The sequence below is a fragment of the Salmo trutta genome, chromosome 24 (genome assembly GCF_901001165.1).
Source record: "Salmo trutta chromosome 24, fSalTru1.1, whole genome shotgun sequence".
Taxonomy (NCBI): domain Eukaryota; kingdom Metazoa; phylum Chordata; class Actinopteri; order Salmoniformes; family Salmonidae; genus Salmo; species Salmo trutta.
In genome coordinates this window covers 21208329-21224433 of record NC_042980.1, presented here as the reverse complement: position 1 = coordinate 21224433, position 16105 = coordinate 21208329, and the positions used below count along the sequence as shown (strand labels likewise).

At 46.6% G+C, this 16105-nt stretch overlaps 2 protein-coding genes across 11 annotated transcripts in view; one reads left to right on the top strand and one right to left on the bottom strand.

Annotated features, from left to right (window-relative positions):
* LOC115160909 (1-phosphatidylinositol 3-phosphate 5-kinase) overlaps window positions 1-4154 on the top strand; it is a 32593-nt gene extending 28439 nt beyond the window's left edge. For all 8 annotated transcript variants that reach the window (XM_029711428.1, XM_029711433.1, XM_029711434.1 and 5 more), the window contains 10 exons: window positions 972-1067; window positions 1203-1286; window positions 1362-1462; window positions 1589-1648; window positions 1780-1956; window positions 2174-2277; window positions 2474-2671; window positions 2899-3091; window positions 3254-3328; window positions 3507-4154. In XM_029711428.1, the coding sequence (XP_029567288.1) occupies window positions 972-1067; window positions 1203-1286; window positions 1362-1462; window positions 1589-1648; window positions 1780-1956; window positions 2174-2277; window positions 2474-2671; window positions 2899-3091; window positions 3254-3328; window positions 3507-3622 (1204 nt within the window). In that variant the 3' untranslated portion in view covers window positions 3623-4154. The remainder of the gene's footprint in view (window positions 1-971; window positions 1068-1202; window positions 1287-1361; window positions 1463-1588; window positions 1649-1779; window positions 1957-2173; window positions 2278-2473; window positions 2672-2898; window positions 3092-3253; window positions 3329-3506) is intronic.
* Window positions 4155-4392: 238 nt separating this feature from the next.
* LOC115160912 (serine/threonine-protein phosphatase 6 regulatory ankyrin repeat subunit B) overlaps window positions 4393-16105 on the bottom strand; it is a 31529-nt gene continuing 19816 nt past the window's right edge. For 2 of the 3 annotated variants that reach the window (XM_029711442.1, XM_029711443.1), the window contains exons 17-27: window positions 15886-15957; window positions 15406-15607; window positions 14994-15081; window positions 12946-13063; window positions 12591-12810; window positions 9816-9903; window positions 9621-9704; window positions 8728-8956; window positions 7061-7143; window positions 6816-6907; window positions 4393-6261 (exon numbers count right to left, since the gene is read on the bottom strand). In XM_029711442.1, the coding sequence (XP_029567302.1) occupies window positions 6008-6261; window positions 6816-6907; window positions 7061-7143; window positions 8728-8956; window positions 9621-9704; window positions 9816-9903; window positions 12591-12810; window positions 12946-13063; window positions 14994-15081; window positions 15406-15607; window positions 15886-15957 (1530 nt within the window). In that variant the 3' untranslated portion in view covers window positions 4393-6007. The remainder of the gene's footprint in view (window positions 6262-6815; window positions 6908-7060; window positions 7144-8727; window positions 8957-9620; window positions 9705-9815; window positions 9904-12590; window positions 12811-12945; window positions 13064-14993; window positions 15082-15405; window positions 15608-15885; window positions 15958-16105) is intronic. The other variant, XM_029711444.1, reaches the window with a different exon arrangement.

Genomic DNA, 16105 nt, shown 5'->3' with positions numbered 1-16105 from the left:
TTGATCATGACTCTGTTTCATTACATTACACATAATGCTGTCTAGAGTTTGAGAGCTAGACCAGAGCTAGCTAACAAGCTACCTAGCTAACAAGCTTGTGTGTTCAGAGCGGCACCAGAATTAAAATGGAAGGTATTTTTGTAGTTAATAAAGCCAATGTGAAACGTCATAACTATAATAGCCTTAACTAGCATTGGAAAAGTAAATCCGTTATCTAATTAAAAATCACATTTCTGAATAAAAAAATTGAATCAAATTTTATTTGTCACATGCACCGAATACAACAGGTACCTTACCAATACTGAGGCAATATACAGGTGGTACCGGTACAGAGTCAATGTGCGGGGGTACAGGTTAGTCGAGGTCATTTGTACATGTAGGTAGGGGTAAAGTGACTATGCATAGATAATAAACAGTGAGTAGCAGCAGTGTAAAAACCAAGGGGGGTGTCAATGTAAATAGTCCGGGTAGCCATTTGGTTAATTGTTCAGCAGTCTTATGGCTTGGGGTTAGAAGCTGTTAAGGAGGCTTTTGGACCTAGACTTGGCGCTCCGGTACCGCTTGCCGTAACGTCAGTAGGCTACATTAAAATATGCATGCTTCGGAGGGAGGGGCAGGTAGCCTAAAAACACTGGGAAGGATTTTCAGCAGGCAGGCAGACACCGGAATACGCTTCTGAGTGACAGTGAGGGCTATGCAGAGGTGCTTTTTTGTGGGACTTGAAAAAAATGCCTGGAATGTAAAAGAACGCTATTAGCCAGTTCCCGTGCTTCTGAAATAACGGTTCTGTTTCAGAACAGTATAGATCCCTTTTGTTCTTGGAAAAACTGTGTTCTTTTACGGTTTTCGGGTTCTGTTCCCTGAATCGGTTCCAACCCCAGGTTGTATCCTCTGTATAATGGACAGATAAATAGTGTTGTATTATTGAGCCCTGTATGTTTTCTGACGTTGTTGTGATCTTTGTTTGTCAGTGACCCAGACAAGCATTACCTGATGTATGAGCATGAGAGAGTGCCCATTGCCGTGTGTGAGAGAGAACCCAGCTCCATCATTGCATTCGCTCTCAGGTAACCACTCCGCTCTATTTCTTCTCCATTCTCTGCATGTCTTACTCACTGATGTGTTATGTTGTCTTGTTGTTCTAAAGTTATAGTGGTTATGATGTTCTAATGTTATTTGAATGACCTCGGCCTGACCTCTAGCTGTAAGGAGTATAAGACCGCTCTGGATGAGCTGTCGAAGACAACGGTGAAGGCTGGAGGCGAGGACACCACCCAAACCATCAGGTACACACAAACTCTGCTGATGTTGACTGTGTGTATGTTACCTGATGTATAATGCCTCATCCTGTCGGTGTGTAGCTCCGGAGAGAGCCGGGCCAAGAACAGCCCAGCCAAGCCCAATGAGACGGCCTCCTCCCAGATGGGTCCGGGCCGCAGCAGCATGGACGCTGACCCTCTCAGTGAGTAGTGGATCCTCTCAGGGTAAACGGGCAACATGGGAGGGGGGTGCTAGAAAGTATTTTTTACCTCAGTTCATTTCTGTTCTAATGGCATTCCTATCATCCTTTTTCTTTTTCTTTGAACAGAAGATGCAGACATAGGAGACAAGCACAAGAAGTCAGCTGGAAACCCTCATATCGAATTGCGTGAGTGTTTCTCATTGGATTTATGTGCCCATTTGGGATGGCGTTACCTGTGAAGTGCTTAGCCCGCAAACTTTCTCTCAATAACAAGCATAGGGCCTAGTCAGTAATCTCTCTCTCTCTCTCGTTCGTAGAGTTCTCTGACGCCAATGCTAAGTTCTACTGCAGGATCTACTATGCAGAGGAATTCCACAAGATGAGAGAGGAGATCATGGACAGTACGGAGGATGACTTTGTCCGCTCGCTCTCCCACTGCGTCAACTGGCAGGCCCGCGGCGGCAAGTCTGGGGCCGTCTTCTACGCCACCGAAGGTGTGACCGTCAACACCAGAGTCATATTGTTTTATTTAACTTGTATTTACCAGGAAGTCCTATTTGGGGGCAAGATAACTCCTTTAAATATGTGCAGTCCATGTCACTCACCTGTAGTGCTATTTATTTGTCTGTAGTGGTTGTACCTATCGCTGTCTTTGTCCCCCCCCCCCCCTATGTCCCTCTCTCTCTCTTTCTCCCTCCCTCCCTCACTCAGATGACCGGTTCATCCTGAAGCAGATGCCCAGACTAGAGGTTCAGTCCTTCCTGGACTTTGCCCCTCACTACTTCACCTATATCACCGGAGCTGTGCAGCAGAAGGTAAACTACACTACCCATATAGTTACATTTGACATAAATAGATAAATATGAACTATTTTGGTGATGAATCGGATTTCCTTAAATAAATGACTTTATTAAATGTTTTTCAAGGAGTTGTCCTATTGTCTGTGTGATGGATGTTTATTTTCTGAGATTAGAATACATTCCTATCCTAAAACCCCTGTCTGTCCCACAGCGACCCACTGCCCTGGCTAAGATCCTGGGTGTGTACCGGATCGGCTACAAGAACTCCCAGAACAACTCTGAGAAGAAGCTGGATCTGCTGGTCATGGAGAACCTGTTCTATGGCAGGAAGATGGCCCAGGTGTTCGACCTCAAGGGTTCTCTGAGGAACCGAAACGTTAAGACCGACTCTGGGAAGGAGAGCTGTGAGGTGAGCATGGCGTGAGACAAGCAACACCGGGTTGTGGGTTTGATTCCCGCTGAGGCCACATAAATGTATGCACTCACTATACAGTCAGTAGCTTTGTTTATTTATGCATGTATCTTTATTTGACCAGGTATGTCATTGAGAACATTCTCTTTTAAAATAACAACCTTTGGATAAATTACCTTTTGGATAAAAGCATCAGCTAAATGGCATACATTATTCTATATTAGGTGGTTCTGCTGGATGAGAACCTACTGAAGCTGGTCCATGACAACCCTCTGTACATCAGAGCCCACTGCAAGGCCATCTTGAGGGCGGCCATACACAGTGATGCCTACTTCCTGTCTAGTCACCTAATCATAGACTACTCTCTGCTGGTTGGACGAGATGACACCACAGACCAGCTGGTGGTGGGAATCATAGGTGAGAGAAAAGCTTTCAAACTTGAAAATGTAATTTCATTGTCTATAACATAGATGAACTGTTTGCTGGTGCTTATAGAAAAAATGCATGCATGCTGCTTCAAAAAGGCATTTGAATGACTTTGCTGTATTTATTAACGTAACATTCCTTCCATTGTATCAGATTACATTCGGACATTCACATGGGATAAGAAGCTGGAGATGGTGGTGAAATCCACAGGGATCCTGGGAGGGCAAGGTAATTCATCATCTGTCAGACACTACCACCACCTTCCCCTACATTAGTCCTTGAAGTCTATTTTAAGATTGTGCCCTTTCATTTAGCTTTGAGATCTCTAGTAGTTTGTATTATTAAAAAACAAAGACCTTTTGATTTCTTCCTGTAAATAAAATGTGGTGTTTTGTCACGCTCACAGGTAAGATGCCCACGGTGGTGTCTCCGGAGCTGTACCGATCCCGTTTCTGTGAGGCCATGGACAAATACTTCCTCATGGTGCCTGACCACTGGACAGGTCTGGGGGTCAACTGCTAACTGACACCAGGGAGCTAGCCTGAGTCCCAGATCTTTTTGTGTCGTCTAGCCAATTCCTATGTCATTGTCACAGCATGTTTGGCAAGACAGCATAAAAGGATCTGGGACTCCGCTGCTAGCTGCAGAACACAACATGGGCATCAGGAGACCACAATGCAGAAAAACCCTTTGCCCAATGAGGAGCCATAAAAGCATACTGGATGGATTGATGAAGGGTAATGCAAGGCCAGTATACAACGACTCAATCATTCCATAATAATACTGTAAACGAGTGACTCTTCAGTATTATTGGAAGTCATGACTGTCCAGTAAAAGCTGGGCCCTAATAATAGGCCGGAGTTTATCCTGGCATGGAAAGAACTTAATTCCCTAATCATGACTATCTCCCTGAGGGGATTAATGATCTTCAAGTGTCAAACTGTTTCACGCGGGCACAGTGAGATGGCACTGAAAAACAAAATTATTACTTTGGTGAACAAATGACATGTAAATGTACAGAGAGTATGTAATTAAAGATTAACACTGATTTAAACCTCCGTGTCAATGAGATGTTTTGTTTGTCCCATCTTGTTCATCTGCTCAGATGTCCCAAATAGACTTCACCATCAAACGCTTACATGTAGTGGGTATTGTTTTACCGGTAGATAGATTGACTCCTTACAATGTAGAGGCATTTGAGGGTTCATTCATGTTTTTGGCATTAATGCTTACCTAAGTAATGTTTTAACTTGGTATCAAATAGGAAAGTACAGACAAATGACACACAGCACTAAATTAAAACAGATTTTTATATTATTGTACAATTGATTCATAAAAAGACAAACAGCCTTGAGCATTTCATACTGCATCAGGAACTGGTATGAAAATCTGATCCGATTGTCACAACTCACTGGTGGTGTGATGCTCCTTCTGACATAATACTGACCCATGGCAGCATCCTAAATGGCTATATTCCCTTTAGTGCACTACATAGGGTTCTGGTCAAAAGTATTACACTATGTAGGGAATAGGGGGCCATTTGGGACACAGCCCCAATCTCTTCGTTATCAACAAGCTTTGAGGCGTTCAACTAACACTGTGCTTTTTAAAAAGTGTGTGCTCTGGGGTCCTCTTTGTGGTAGAGTTTTTACAGACAAGGCTGTGCTTTACAATAACGTACAAAAGCAGAACTTCATTTTGTTAGACATCTTGTTGCAGACATGCACACGTCTCTGATCATAGGAGTGTAAAAACATTGGTGTTTTTTGTCAGGGTTAGAAGTGACATGGACCCCCCCCCCCCCAAAAAAAAAAAAGAGTTAATCAACTCGAATCTGTCACATACATCCATAATACACAATCTAAGGCTCTATTCAATCTGTACAGTTGAAGCGTGACAGGTCCCGCTATAGAAATGTTAAGGTCATCTCCGCGCAAGCAGGAACATTACCTTTAAATGTAAAGCTGAACTTCTGCGATATGGATTGAATAGACACCACACGCACCAGAAAAATGTACGCTTTTTTTGGAAAATTGAAATAAAAAAATGAATACAAAGGTTTAACAAGGCACTGGACAAGTTAGACTGGCACATTGCTGGTAGGTAGACAGACTAGATGGGAAAGGGGGATGGAGAGAGGAAGAGTGGTCAAGGTCCTGCTCTCCTTTACATTTTAAGTGCAAGCAGTATTCTGTACCATAATGTGTTAATAAATACCGTACAGGTGTCAACCTCTTCACTGGAGACCTGATCTAACTGAGCATGTAAACTACTGAAGCACTGTGGTCCTGTAACACTAGGGACAGGAGGTTCCTGACTGACCATGTGACAGGATTAGGAACAATTCTAGGTCCTAGTCACCTATAGCCCAGAGCTTTTCCAGGTCAGTTGACGTGGGTGATTTCTATTGGTGTGGAAACAAGATGTTGAAATGGTACCACTTCTATGCACCAAGGCTAGACTCTGCCCCATACACTGTATGCATTATAATAGACTTAAGTTAATTCTAGAATTGTGCTTTAGTTGGTTTGTGCTATACTCACATCACTGGGCAGATCAGTATGAACCCTGACACAAAAATATACATATACTTGTGTTAGCAATGTCAATATTTGGTACATCAATCAACCAAAATAAACTTTTAAAAAAAAGTTCCTCTTCATACAAACAAAAAATGGCTTTAAATGAGAAGTCTCAGCTGCTGTCATAGATCGCTGAGACGGAGTACCTAGGTTGATCTGGATAAGAAGCACCAGCCGGTAGGATCACGAGGTTGAGCTCCAGCCATTGGGGGGGGGGGACAAAGTCCTGTACAAGCCCCCACAAAGGTTCTACTCTTGGGACACAAGCGAGGGATTCAGGGTGGTCGGAAACTGCATCACTGCAGACATCTGATAAGAGTCGGGGTCAAAAGGTTTCTGAGTCTGAGTCGTTTTCAGTGGTGCCCTGACTGGCACTTCCCTCGCTGGAGGGGCCAGAGGGGGCCTTAGGGCTACGAGGGTCCCGCGAACCCTTCTGCCTGGATAGGGCCCTCAGGAGGGAACCTGGGGAGGGGACTCCGGAGCTACAAGGGGAGCAGAAAGGCATCATGGTAGCCAGAATGAGAGCCAGACAGTCAGCCACCTCCCTGCTAGGAGCGCAAGCTAGAGCAGGCGTCAGACCTGGGGAGAGAGAGGAGGGCAGAGAAATAGAGTGGGCGAGAGAGAGAGATGGTGGGGAGAAAGAAGTATGGAAGAGCAAGGGAGAGAGAAGGGAAGATAGACAGAGAGAAAGAGGGGGGAGGAAACATGGAAGAAGCGGGGAGAGCGAAGCGAAAAACAGAGAGAGGTGGGGGGACAAGGGAAGGGAGGACAATGGGAGAAAGCAGCATTCCATTAGTACACAGCCAGCGCAGACAGTACACAGACAAGCAGACAGGGAATGCGTACAACCTAAACCTCATTCATTTTATAGATAGATAAGGAAAAACTCCTGGCCCTAATAACAATACTTGACAGGTGGAACTGGGACAGAGAGCTACAGACCAGTTAGCTGCGTGCGCACACACACACACTCTCTCAAGCCTACCAGAGCACAGACAGACACAGACCGCTGTAGCTAGCTAATGTACATAGACATGCCAACACCACAGGCAGCTGATAGAAAAGCAGCATGCAGTTAGATCCCTTTAACACACTGGTACTGATTCATGCCCAGACCAGACCTTAAGACCTACCATTCTCATCCAACATCTGAACACTGGCCCCCCTGGACAGCAGGTCCTGGACAGCCTGTTTCAGACCACTACGTGCTGCTAGGTGGAGAGGCCTGGGAGGGACAAACCAATCAGAAGGTTTGTAGTGTTTCTGTAGTGGGGAGGGGCTAGACATTTCCACCCCAGAATAAATTCAGGTAGCTAGCGGACATAATATTTGGTTCTCGGTTCCAAGACTAACCCTGGGCTATCTGACCAACACTTACGTCTGCAGTGCTGCATTTGTGGCACCTATGAGAACAGTGTCCTTTAGCCTCTCCAGGATGAACAGAACACAATCCTCCTTTCCCTGAGAGAAGGTGAAGAGGTGTGAAGCCAAATTAATATATTATGCACTATGATTGTAAATGTAAATAGCAAAAAAATAAAAACGGCCCTTTTTCAGGGCCCTGTCTTTCAAAGATAATTCGAAAAACTCAAAATAACTTCACAGATCTTCACTGTAAAGGGTTTAAACACTGTTTCCCATGCTTGTTCAATGAACCATGAACATGCACCTGTGGAAAGGTCGTTAAGACAATAACAGCTTACAGACGGTAGGCAATTAAGGTCACAGTTATGAAAACGTAGGACACTAAAGAGGTCTTTCTACTGACTCTGAAAAACATCAAAAGATACCCAGGGTCCCTGCTCATCTGCGTGAACGTGCCTGAGGCATGAAGACTGCAGATGTGGCCAGGGCAATAAATTGCAATGTCCGTACTGGGAGACAGCTAATCGTCCTCGCAGTGGCAGACCACGTCTAACAACACCTGCACAGGATGGCTACATCCGAACGTCACACCTGCGGGACAGGTACAGGATGGCATCAACAACTGCCCGAGTTACATCAGGAACGCACAATCCCTCCATCAGTGCTCAGACTGTCCGCAATAGGCTGAGAGAGGCTGGACTGAGGGCTTGTAGGCCTGTTATAAGGCAGGTCCTCACCAGACATCACCGGCAACAACGTCGCCTATGGGCACAAACCCAACATCGCTGGACCAGACAGGACTGGCAAAAAGTGCTCTTCACTGACGAGTCGCGGTTTTGTCTCACCAGAGGTGATGGTCGGATTCGCGTTTATCGTCGAAGGAATGAGCGTTACACCGAGGCCTGTACTCTGGAGCGGGATCGATTTGGAGGTGGAGGGTCCATCATGGTCTGGGGCGGTGTGTCAAAGCATCATCGGACTGAGCTTGTTGTCATTGCAGGCAATCAACGCTGTGCGTTACAGGGAAGACATCCTCCTCCCTCATGTGGTACCCTTCCTGTAGGCTCCTCCTGACATGACCCTCCAGCATGACAATGCCACCAGTTACACTGTTCGTTCTGTAAGTGATTTCCTGCAAGACAGGAATGTCAGTGTTCTTCCATGGCCAGCGAAGAGCCCGGATCTCAATCCCATTGAGCACGTCTGGGATCTGTTGGATCGGAGGGTGAGGGCTCGGGCCATTCCCCCCAGAAATGTCCGGGAACTTGCAGGTGTCTTGGTGGAAGAGTGGTTGTAACATCTCACAGCAAGAACTGGCAAATCTGGTGCAGTCCATGAGGAGATGCACTGCAGTACTTAATGCAGCTGGTAGTACTGCAGTACTTAATACAGCTGGTAGTACTGCAGTACTTAATGCAGCAACCCCCCCCCCCCTTTGTTCAGGGACACATTATTCCATTTCTGTTAGTCACATGTCTGTGGAACTTGTTCAGTTTATGTCTCAGTTGTTGAATCTTGTTATGTTCATACAAATATTTACACATGTTAAGTTTGCTGAAAATAAACGCAGTTAACAGTGAGTGGACATTTCTTTTTTTGCTGAGTTTAGTATTTGTATGTGGTATGTCCAAATGTTATGTCAAAGAAATGGGGAGAGAAATCTCCCTAGTGGACACTCACACTACTGCAGGCCAGGTGGAGGGCTGTGTTGCCATTCTGGTCGACCAAACCCAGGCTGGCGTTGGCACTGGTCAACAGCACCTCTACAGCCCCCACTCCTCCCTTCTCTGCAGCCATCATCAGCGCACTGCGCCCTGATTGGTCCACAGCATCCACAGGTGCATCATGGGACAGAAGCAGCTGGACACAGTCCACATGACCAGAGAACGCTGCAGCATGGAGTGGAGTCCTGAGAGAGAGAAAGGGGAGGAGGGGAAAAGAAAGCAGGAGGAAGAGAACACAGAAGGCTGATCCAGGGCAACTCCAATATGCATCTGAATCGGGTGTGTGACGACCAGTGGTGTAAAGTACTTAAGTAAAAATACTTTAAAGTATTACTTTAGTTTTTGATGCATCTGTACTTTACTATTTATATTTTTTACACCTTTTACTTCACTACATTCCTAAAGAAAATAATGTACTTTTTACTCCATACATTTTCCCCTGACACCCAAAAGTACTCGTTACATTTTGAATGCTTAGCAGGACAGGAAAATGGTCCAATTCACGCACTTATCAAGAGAACATCCCTGGTCCTCCCTACTGCCTCTGACCTGGAGGACTCACTAAACACAAATGTTTCATTTGTAAATTATGTCTGAGTGTTGGAGCGTGCCCCTGGCTATCTGTGAATAAAGAAATTAAACAAGAAAATGATGCGGTCTGGTTTGCTTAATATAAGGAATTTGAAATGATTTATACTTTTACTTTTGATACTTATATTTAAAACCAAATACTTTTAGACTTTTCCTCAAGTAGAATTTTAATGAGTGACTCACTTTTCTATTAAGGTATCTATACTTTTACTCAGGTATGACAATTGGGTACTTTTTCCACCACTGGTGACGACCTACCTATCCTTAGCATCCTTACAGCTGGCGATGTCTGATCCCATGGCCTCCAGCAGTAGTGCGGCACAGGATTCATGATCATTCACCCTGGGAAGCGAAACACAGAATGTAAACACTGTTGTCCATGAGGCAAAACACACTCAACACTGACATCTATGGGCAATACTGTGCAATTTGTACATGTATGTGAAGACTTACACAGCACAGTGCAGGGGAGTGAAGGGGTTCCCATCGATACAGCGACAACCTTTCTGCTCCAGCAGTACCTCCACACAGCCCTCGTGACCTGGACACACACAAGATTACAACATGCCAACATAAAAGGTATTTCACATCAAATATATACGTAGAGACAAAATCCTCAGGCACACTGATTGGAGATTCAAACTAAAAATTCATGGTTTGAGGCAGGCCTGCAGTAGGTAGGTCTAGTGACTGACCATAGTAGCAGGGCCTGCAGTAGGTAGGTCTAGTGACTAACCATAGTAGCAGGCCCAGTGTAGTAGGTAGGTCTAGTGACTGACCATAGTAGCAGGGCCAGTGTAGTAGGTAGGTCTAGTGACTGACCATAGTAGCAGGCCCAGTGTAGTAGGTAGGTCTAGTGACTGACCATAGTAGCAGGGCCTGCAGTAGGTAGGTCTAGTGACTGACCATAGTAGCAGGCCCAGTGTAGTAGGTAGGTCTAGTGACTGACCATAGTAGCAGGCCCAGTGCAGTAGGTAGGTCTAGTGACTAACCATAGTAGCAGGCCCAGTGTAGTAGGTAGGTCTAGTGACTGACCATAGTAGCAGGCCCAGTGTAGTAGGTAGGTCTAGTGACTAACCATAGTAGCAGGCCTGAAGTAGGTAGGTCTAGTGACTAACCATAGTAGCAGGCCCAGTGTAGTAGGTAGGTCTAGTGACTGACCATAGTAGCAGGCCCAGTGTAGTAGGTAGGTCTAGTGACTAACCATAGTAGCAGGCCTGCAGTAGGTAGGTCTAGTGACTAACCATAGTAGCAGGCCCAGTGTAGTAGGTAGGTCTAGTGACTGACCATAGTAGCAGGCCCAGTGTAGTAGGTAGGTCTAGTGACTGACCATAGTAGCAGGCCCAGTGTAGTAGGTAGGTCTAGTGACTGACCATAGTAGCAGGCCCAGTGTAGTAGGTAGGTCTAGTGACTGACCATAGTAGCAGGCCCAGTGTGGTAGGTAGGTCTAGTGACTGACCATAGTAGCAGGCCTGCAGTAGGTAGGTCTAGTGACTAACCATAGTAGCAGGCCTGCAGTAGGTAGGTCTAGTGACTGACCATAGTAGCAGGCCCAGTGTAGTAGGTAGGTCTAGTGACTAACCATAGTAGCAGGCCCAGTGTAGCAGGTAGGTCTAGTGACTGACCATAGTAGCAGGCCCAGTGTAGTAGGTAGGTCTAGTGACTGACCATAGTAGCAGGCCCAGTGTAGTAGGTAGGTCTAGTGACTGACCATAGTAGCAGGCCCAGTGTAGTAGGTAGGTCTAGTGACTAACCATAGTAGCAGGCCTGCAGTAGGTAGGTCTAGTGACTGACCATAGTAGCAGGCCCAGTGCAGTAGGTAGGTCTAGTGACTAACCATAGTAGCAGGCCTGCAGTAGGTAGGTCTAGTGACTAACCATAGTAGCAGGCCTGCAGTAGGTAGGTCTAGTGACTAACCATAGTAGCAGGCCTGCAGTAGGTAGGTCTAGTGACTAACCATAGTAGCAGGCCTGCAGTAGGTAGGTCTAGTGACTAACCATAGTAGCAGGCCTGCAGTAGGTAGGTCTAGTGACTGACCATAGTAGCAGGGCCTGCAGTAGGTAGGTCTAGTGACTGACCATAGTAGCAGGCCCAGTGTAGTAGGTAGGTCTAGTGACTGACCATAGTAGCAGGCCCAGTGTAGTAGGTAGGTCTAGTGACTGACCATAGTAGCAGGCCCAGTGTAGTAGGTAGGTCTAGTGACTGACCATAGTAGCAGGCCCAGTGTAGTAGGCAGGTCTAGTGACTGACCATAGTAGCAGGCCCAGTGTAGTAGGTAGGTCTAGTGACTGACCATAGTAGCATGCCCAGTGTAGTAGGTAGGTCTAGTGACTAACCATAGTAGCAGGCCCAGTGTAGTAGGTAGGTCTAGTGACTAACCATAGTAGCAGGCCCAGTGTAGTAGGTAGGTCTAGTGACTGACCATAGTAGCAGGACCAGTGTAGTAGGTAGGTCTAGTGACTGACCATAGTAGCAGGCCCAGTGTAGTAGGTAGGTCTAGTGACTGACCATAGTAGCAGGGCCTGCAGTAGGTAGGTCTAGTGACTGACCATAGTAGCAGGCCCAGTGTAGTAGGTAGGTCTAGTGACTGACCATAGTAGCAGGCCCAGTGCAGTAGGTAGGTCTAGTGACTGACCATAGTAGCAGGCCCAGTGTAGTAGGTAGGTCTAGTGACTAACCATAGTAGCAGGCCTGCAGTAGGTAGGTCTAGTGACTGACCATAGTAGCAGGCCTGAAGTAGGTAGGTCTAGTGACTGACCATAGTAGCAGGCCCAGTGTAGTAGGTAGGTCTAGTGACTGACCATAGTAGCAGGCCCAGTGTAGTAGGTAGGTCTAGTGACTAACCATAGTAGCAGGCCCAGTGTAGTAGGTAGGTCTAGTGACTAACCATAGTAGCAGGCCTGCAGTAGGTAGGTCTAGTGACTGACCATAGTAGCAGGCCCAGTGTAGTAGGTAGGTCTAGTGACTGACCATAGTAGCAGGCCCAGTGTAGTAGGTAGGTCTAGTGACTGACCATAGTAGCAGGCCCAGTGTAGTAGGTAGGTCTAGTGACTGACCATAGTAGCAGGCCCAGTGTAGTAGGTAGGTCTAGTGACTGACCATAGTAGCAGGCCCAGTGTAGTAGGTAGGTCTAGTGACTGACCATAGTAGCAGGCCCAGTGTAGTAGGTAGGTCTAGTGACTGACCATAGTAGCAGGCCCAGTGTAGTAGGTAGGTCTAGTGACTGACCATAGTAGCAGGCCCAGTGCAGGGGGGTGTACCCCTGGTGGTCTCGGAGGCGGGGCGTGGGCGGTTCAGAAAAAGCGATACTCAGCAGCTCAGCAAGCCAGGATGCGTGGCCCCTCGCTGCAGCCAGATGGAGGGCTGTTCGGCCCCTGGAGTCCCCCAGCAACACAGAGGCCTCCTGCTCCAACAGACACTGGACACACTCCTCCTGACCACACAGCAACTGGGAGAGGAGGAAGAGGAAGCAGAGAAAATGGGAACGCGACAGAGATCACCTTTAAACTTTTAGACTGGACAAAGAGATCATGTTGTTAAAAGCTACCCAGAATTCAGTACAATCACACACACAAACACTCACCCCAAGGTGCAGGGCGGTCAGGCCATGGCTGTCTGCTGTGTCTACAGCAGCCTCTCTCTCCAGCAGCAGAGACACCGCGTCCACATGTCCCCCTGCCACCGCCAGCATCAGAGGAGTCCTGACAGGGACAGAGAGGGGACAGTCAGAGTAGGAAAAACGGATCGGTAGACACAATCCCAAATCAGAGCCAACGCACTAGTATTATCATATTACCTCCATCCATCCAATCAGATCTGACAGGATTCGATGAGTGTAAGCAATACAGCGCAAATTTGACCTCGCTTATCAGAGAGGAAGGTGAGCGCAAGATATTACCATATAACGTATACCTATCCAGTCCCTTTATAACTATACTAAATTAAAAAAGAAAAACGCAACATGCAACAATTTCAAAGATTTTACTGAGTTACAGTTCATATAAGGAAATCAGTCAATTGAAATAAATTAATTAGGCCCAAATCTATGGATTTCACGAGTGAGAATACAGATATGCATCTGTTGGTCACAGATACCATAAAAAAATGGTAGGGGTGTGGATCAGAAAACCAGTCAGTATCTGGTGTGACCACCATTTGCCTCATGCAGCACGACATCGTCACAGAGTTGATCAGGCTGTTGATTGTGGCCTGTGGAATGTTGTCCCACTTCTCTTCAATGGCTGTGCGAAGTTGCTGGATATTGGAGGGAACTGGAACACGCTGTTGTACACTTCAACCCAGGGCATCCCAAACATGCTCAATGGGTGACATGAATGATGAGTATATTGTTCATTCAAGAACTGGGACATTTTTAGCTTCCAGGAATTGTGTACAGATCCTTGCAACATGGGACCGTGCATTATCATGCTGAAACATTACATTTACATTTAAGTCATTTAGCAGACGCTCTTATCCAGAGCGACTTACAAATCGGTGCATTCACCTTATGATATCCAGTGGAACAACCACTTTACAATAGTGCATCTAAATCTTTTTTTGGGGGGGGTTAGAAGGATTACTTTATCCTATCCCAGGTATTCCTTAAAGAGGTGGGGTTTCAGGTGTCTCCGGAAGGTGGTGATTGACTCCGCTGTCCTGGCATCGTGAGGGAGCTTGTTCCACCATTGGGGTGCCAAACATGAAGTGATGGCGGAGGATGAATGGCACGACAATGGGCCTCAGAATCTCGTAACGGTATCTCTGTGCATTCAAATTGCCATCGATAAAATGCAATTGTACTCGTTGTCCGTAGCTTATTCCTGCCCATACCATAACCCCACCGCCACCATGGGGCACTCTGTTCACAACATTGACATCAGCAAGCCGCTCGCCCACACAATGCCGTACACGCTGTCTGCCATCTGCCCGGTACAGTTGAAACCGGGATTCATCAGTGAAGAGCACACTTCTCCAGTGTGCCAGTGGACATCGAAGACCCTGGTGAGGACAACGAGCACGCAGATGAGCTTCCCTGAGACGTTTCTGACAGTTTGTGCAGAAATCCTTTGGTTGTGCAAACCCAGTCTCATCAGCTATCCCAGTGGCTGGTCTCAAACGATCCCGCAAGTGAAGAAGCCGGATCTGGCAGTCCTGGGCTGGCGTGGTTACACGTGGTTGGATGTTCTGCCAAATTCTCTAAAACTAAGTTGGATGCAGCTTATGACAGATAAATTAACATTCAATTCTATGGCAATAGTTCTGGTGGACATTCCTGCAGTCAGCATGCCAATTACACACTCCCTCAAAACTTGAGACATCTGTGGCATTGTGTTGTGTGACAAACAGCACATTTTAGAATGTCCTTTTATTGTCCCCAGCACAAGGTGCACCTGTGTAATAATCATGCTGTCTAATCAGCTTCTTGATATGCCCCACCTGTGAATGACAGGTGTGGCAAAGGAGAAATGCTCACTAACAATGATGTAAACAAATTTGTGCACAAACTTTGAGAGAAATAAGCTTTGTGTGTATGGAACATTTTGTTCAGTGTACATGAATGGTCAACATATTTCTAAAACCAATCCAATAGATGTACAATAGATAGATATAGGAATGGATTGGTCAACTCACTGTCCCCGAGAGTCTGCAGCATCCACCAGGTCTGCACTGTCTTGGTCATCCAGCAAGAGGCGTACACACGAAGTATGGCCATTCATCACTTAGGACAGAGAGGAGGGAGAGAGAGAAAGAGAGAAAGTCAGACAGAGGAAACTGAGTACAGATCTAGTGCACACAGACCTGTGGAGGCTGCTGAGGGGAGAACGGCTCATAATAATGTCCAGAATGGAGCAGCAAATGGAATGGCATCAAACACATGGAAACCATGTGTCTGATGTATTTGATACCATTTCACTCCAGCTCCAGGCATTACCACATGCCCATCCTCCCAAATTTAGGTGCCACCAACCTCCTGTGACAGGGACCACAACAATAACAAAAAAATAGTATTTCAAATTCTCACAAACACGCTGGTCTCCATTACCTGCTAGGTGTACAGGGGTGCGTCCCCTGTTGGTGTCTGTGGTGCGTGGTGAGGCCCCCTGGCTGAGGAGGGTGTGGACACAGTCAGTGTGGCCCCTGAGGGCCGCTAGGGCCAGTGGAGTACGACCAGCCTCGTCCCCCTGGTCCACTTCCCTCTCCCCCTGCAGCAACACCTCCAGAGCCTGGGCATGGCCGTGGTACGCCTGGAGGACGGGGAGACAGACAGATTACACACATGCCAGCTGTTGGCTTTCAAAGACACAGTCTTTACGATGTATACTCTGTGGTAATGTATGTATGGCTGTATGTAAGTGATAACGCCAGTTATCCATTTTTTCCTGACCACGTGCCCTGACCAAATAACTAGTCTTTCTCCTGCTCAGGTCAAAAGATCAGGAAGAAAACCGTCTTCACCCCCCATTATAATGCATGGCTAGGGTGGATATGTGATAATGTATGCCTGCGTATGATAATGACTCACAGCGAGATGCAGGGGGCTCCTGGCACTCAGAGATTCTGGGTCCTCCTGGTGACTCTCGTCTCGGTCCAACAGCTGAAACCACAACCACAGACTACACAGTTCACATCAAATCATTTGAATTCGGTAAGTGGTATTTGTGAGCTGTGTGTATTGGCGATATCTTGTGAAACTGTAGTTGAAGCTCTACACACAGATTCCATTAACTAGCAGATAGGGCCAA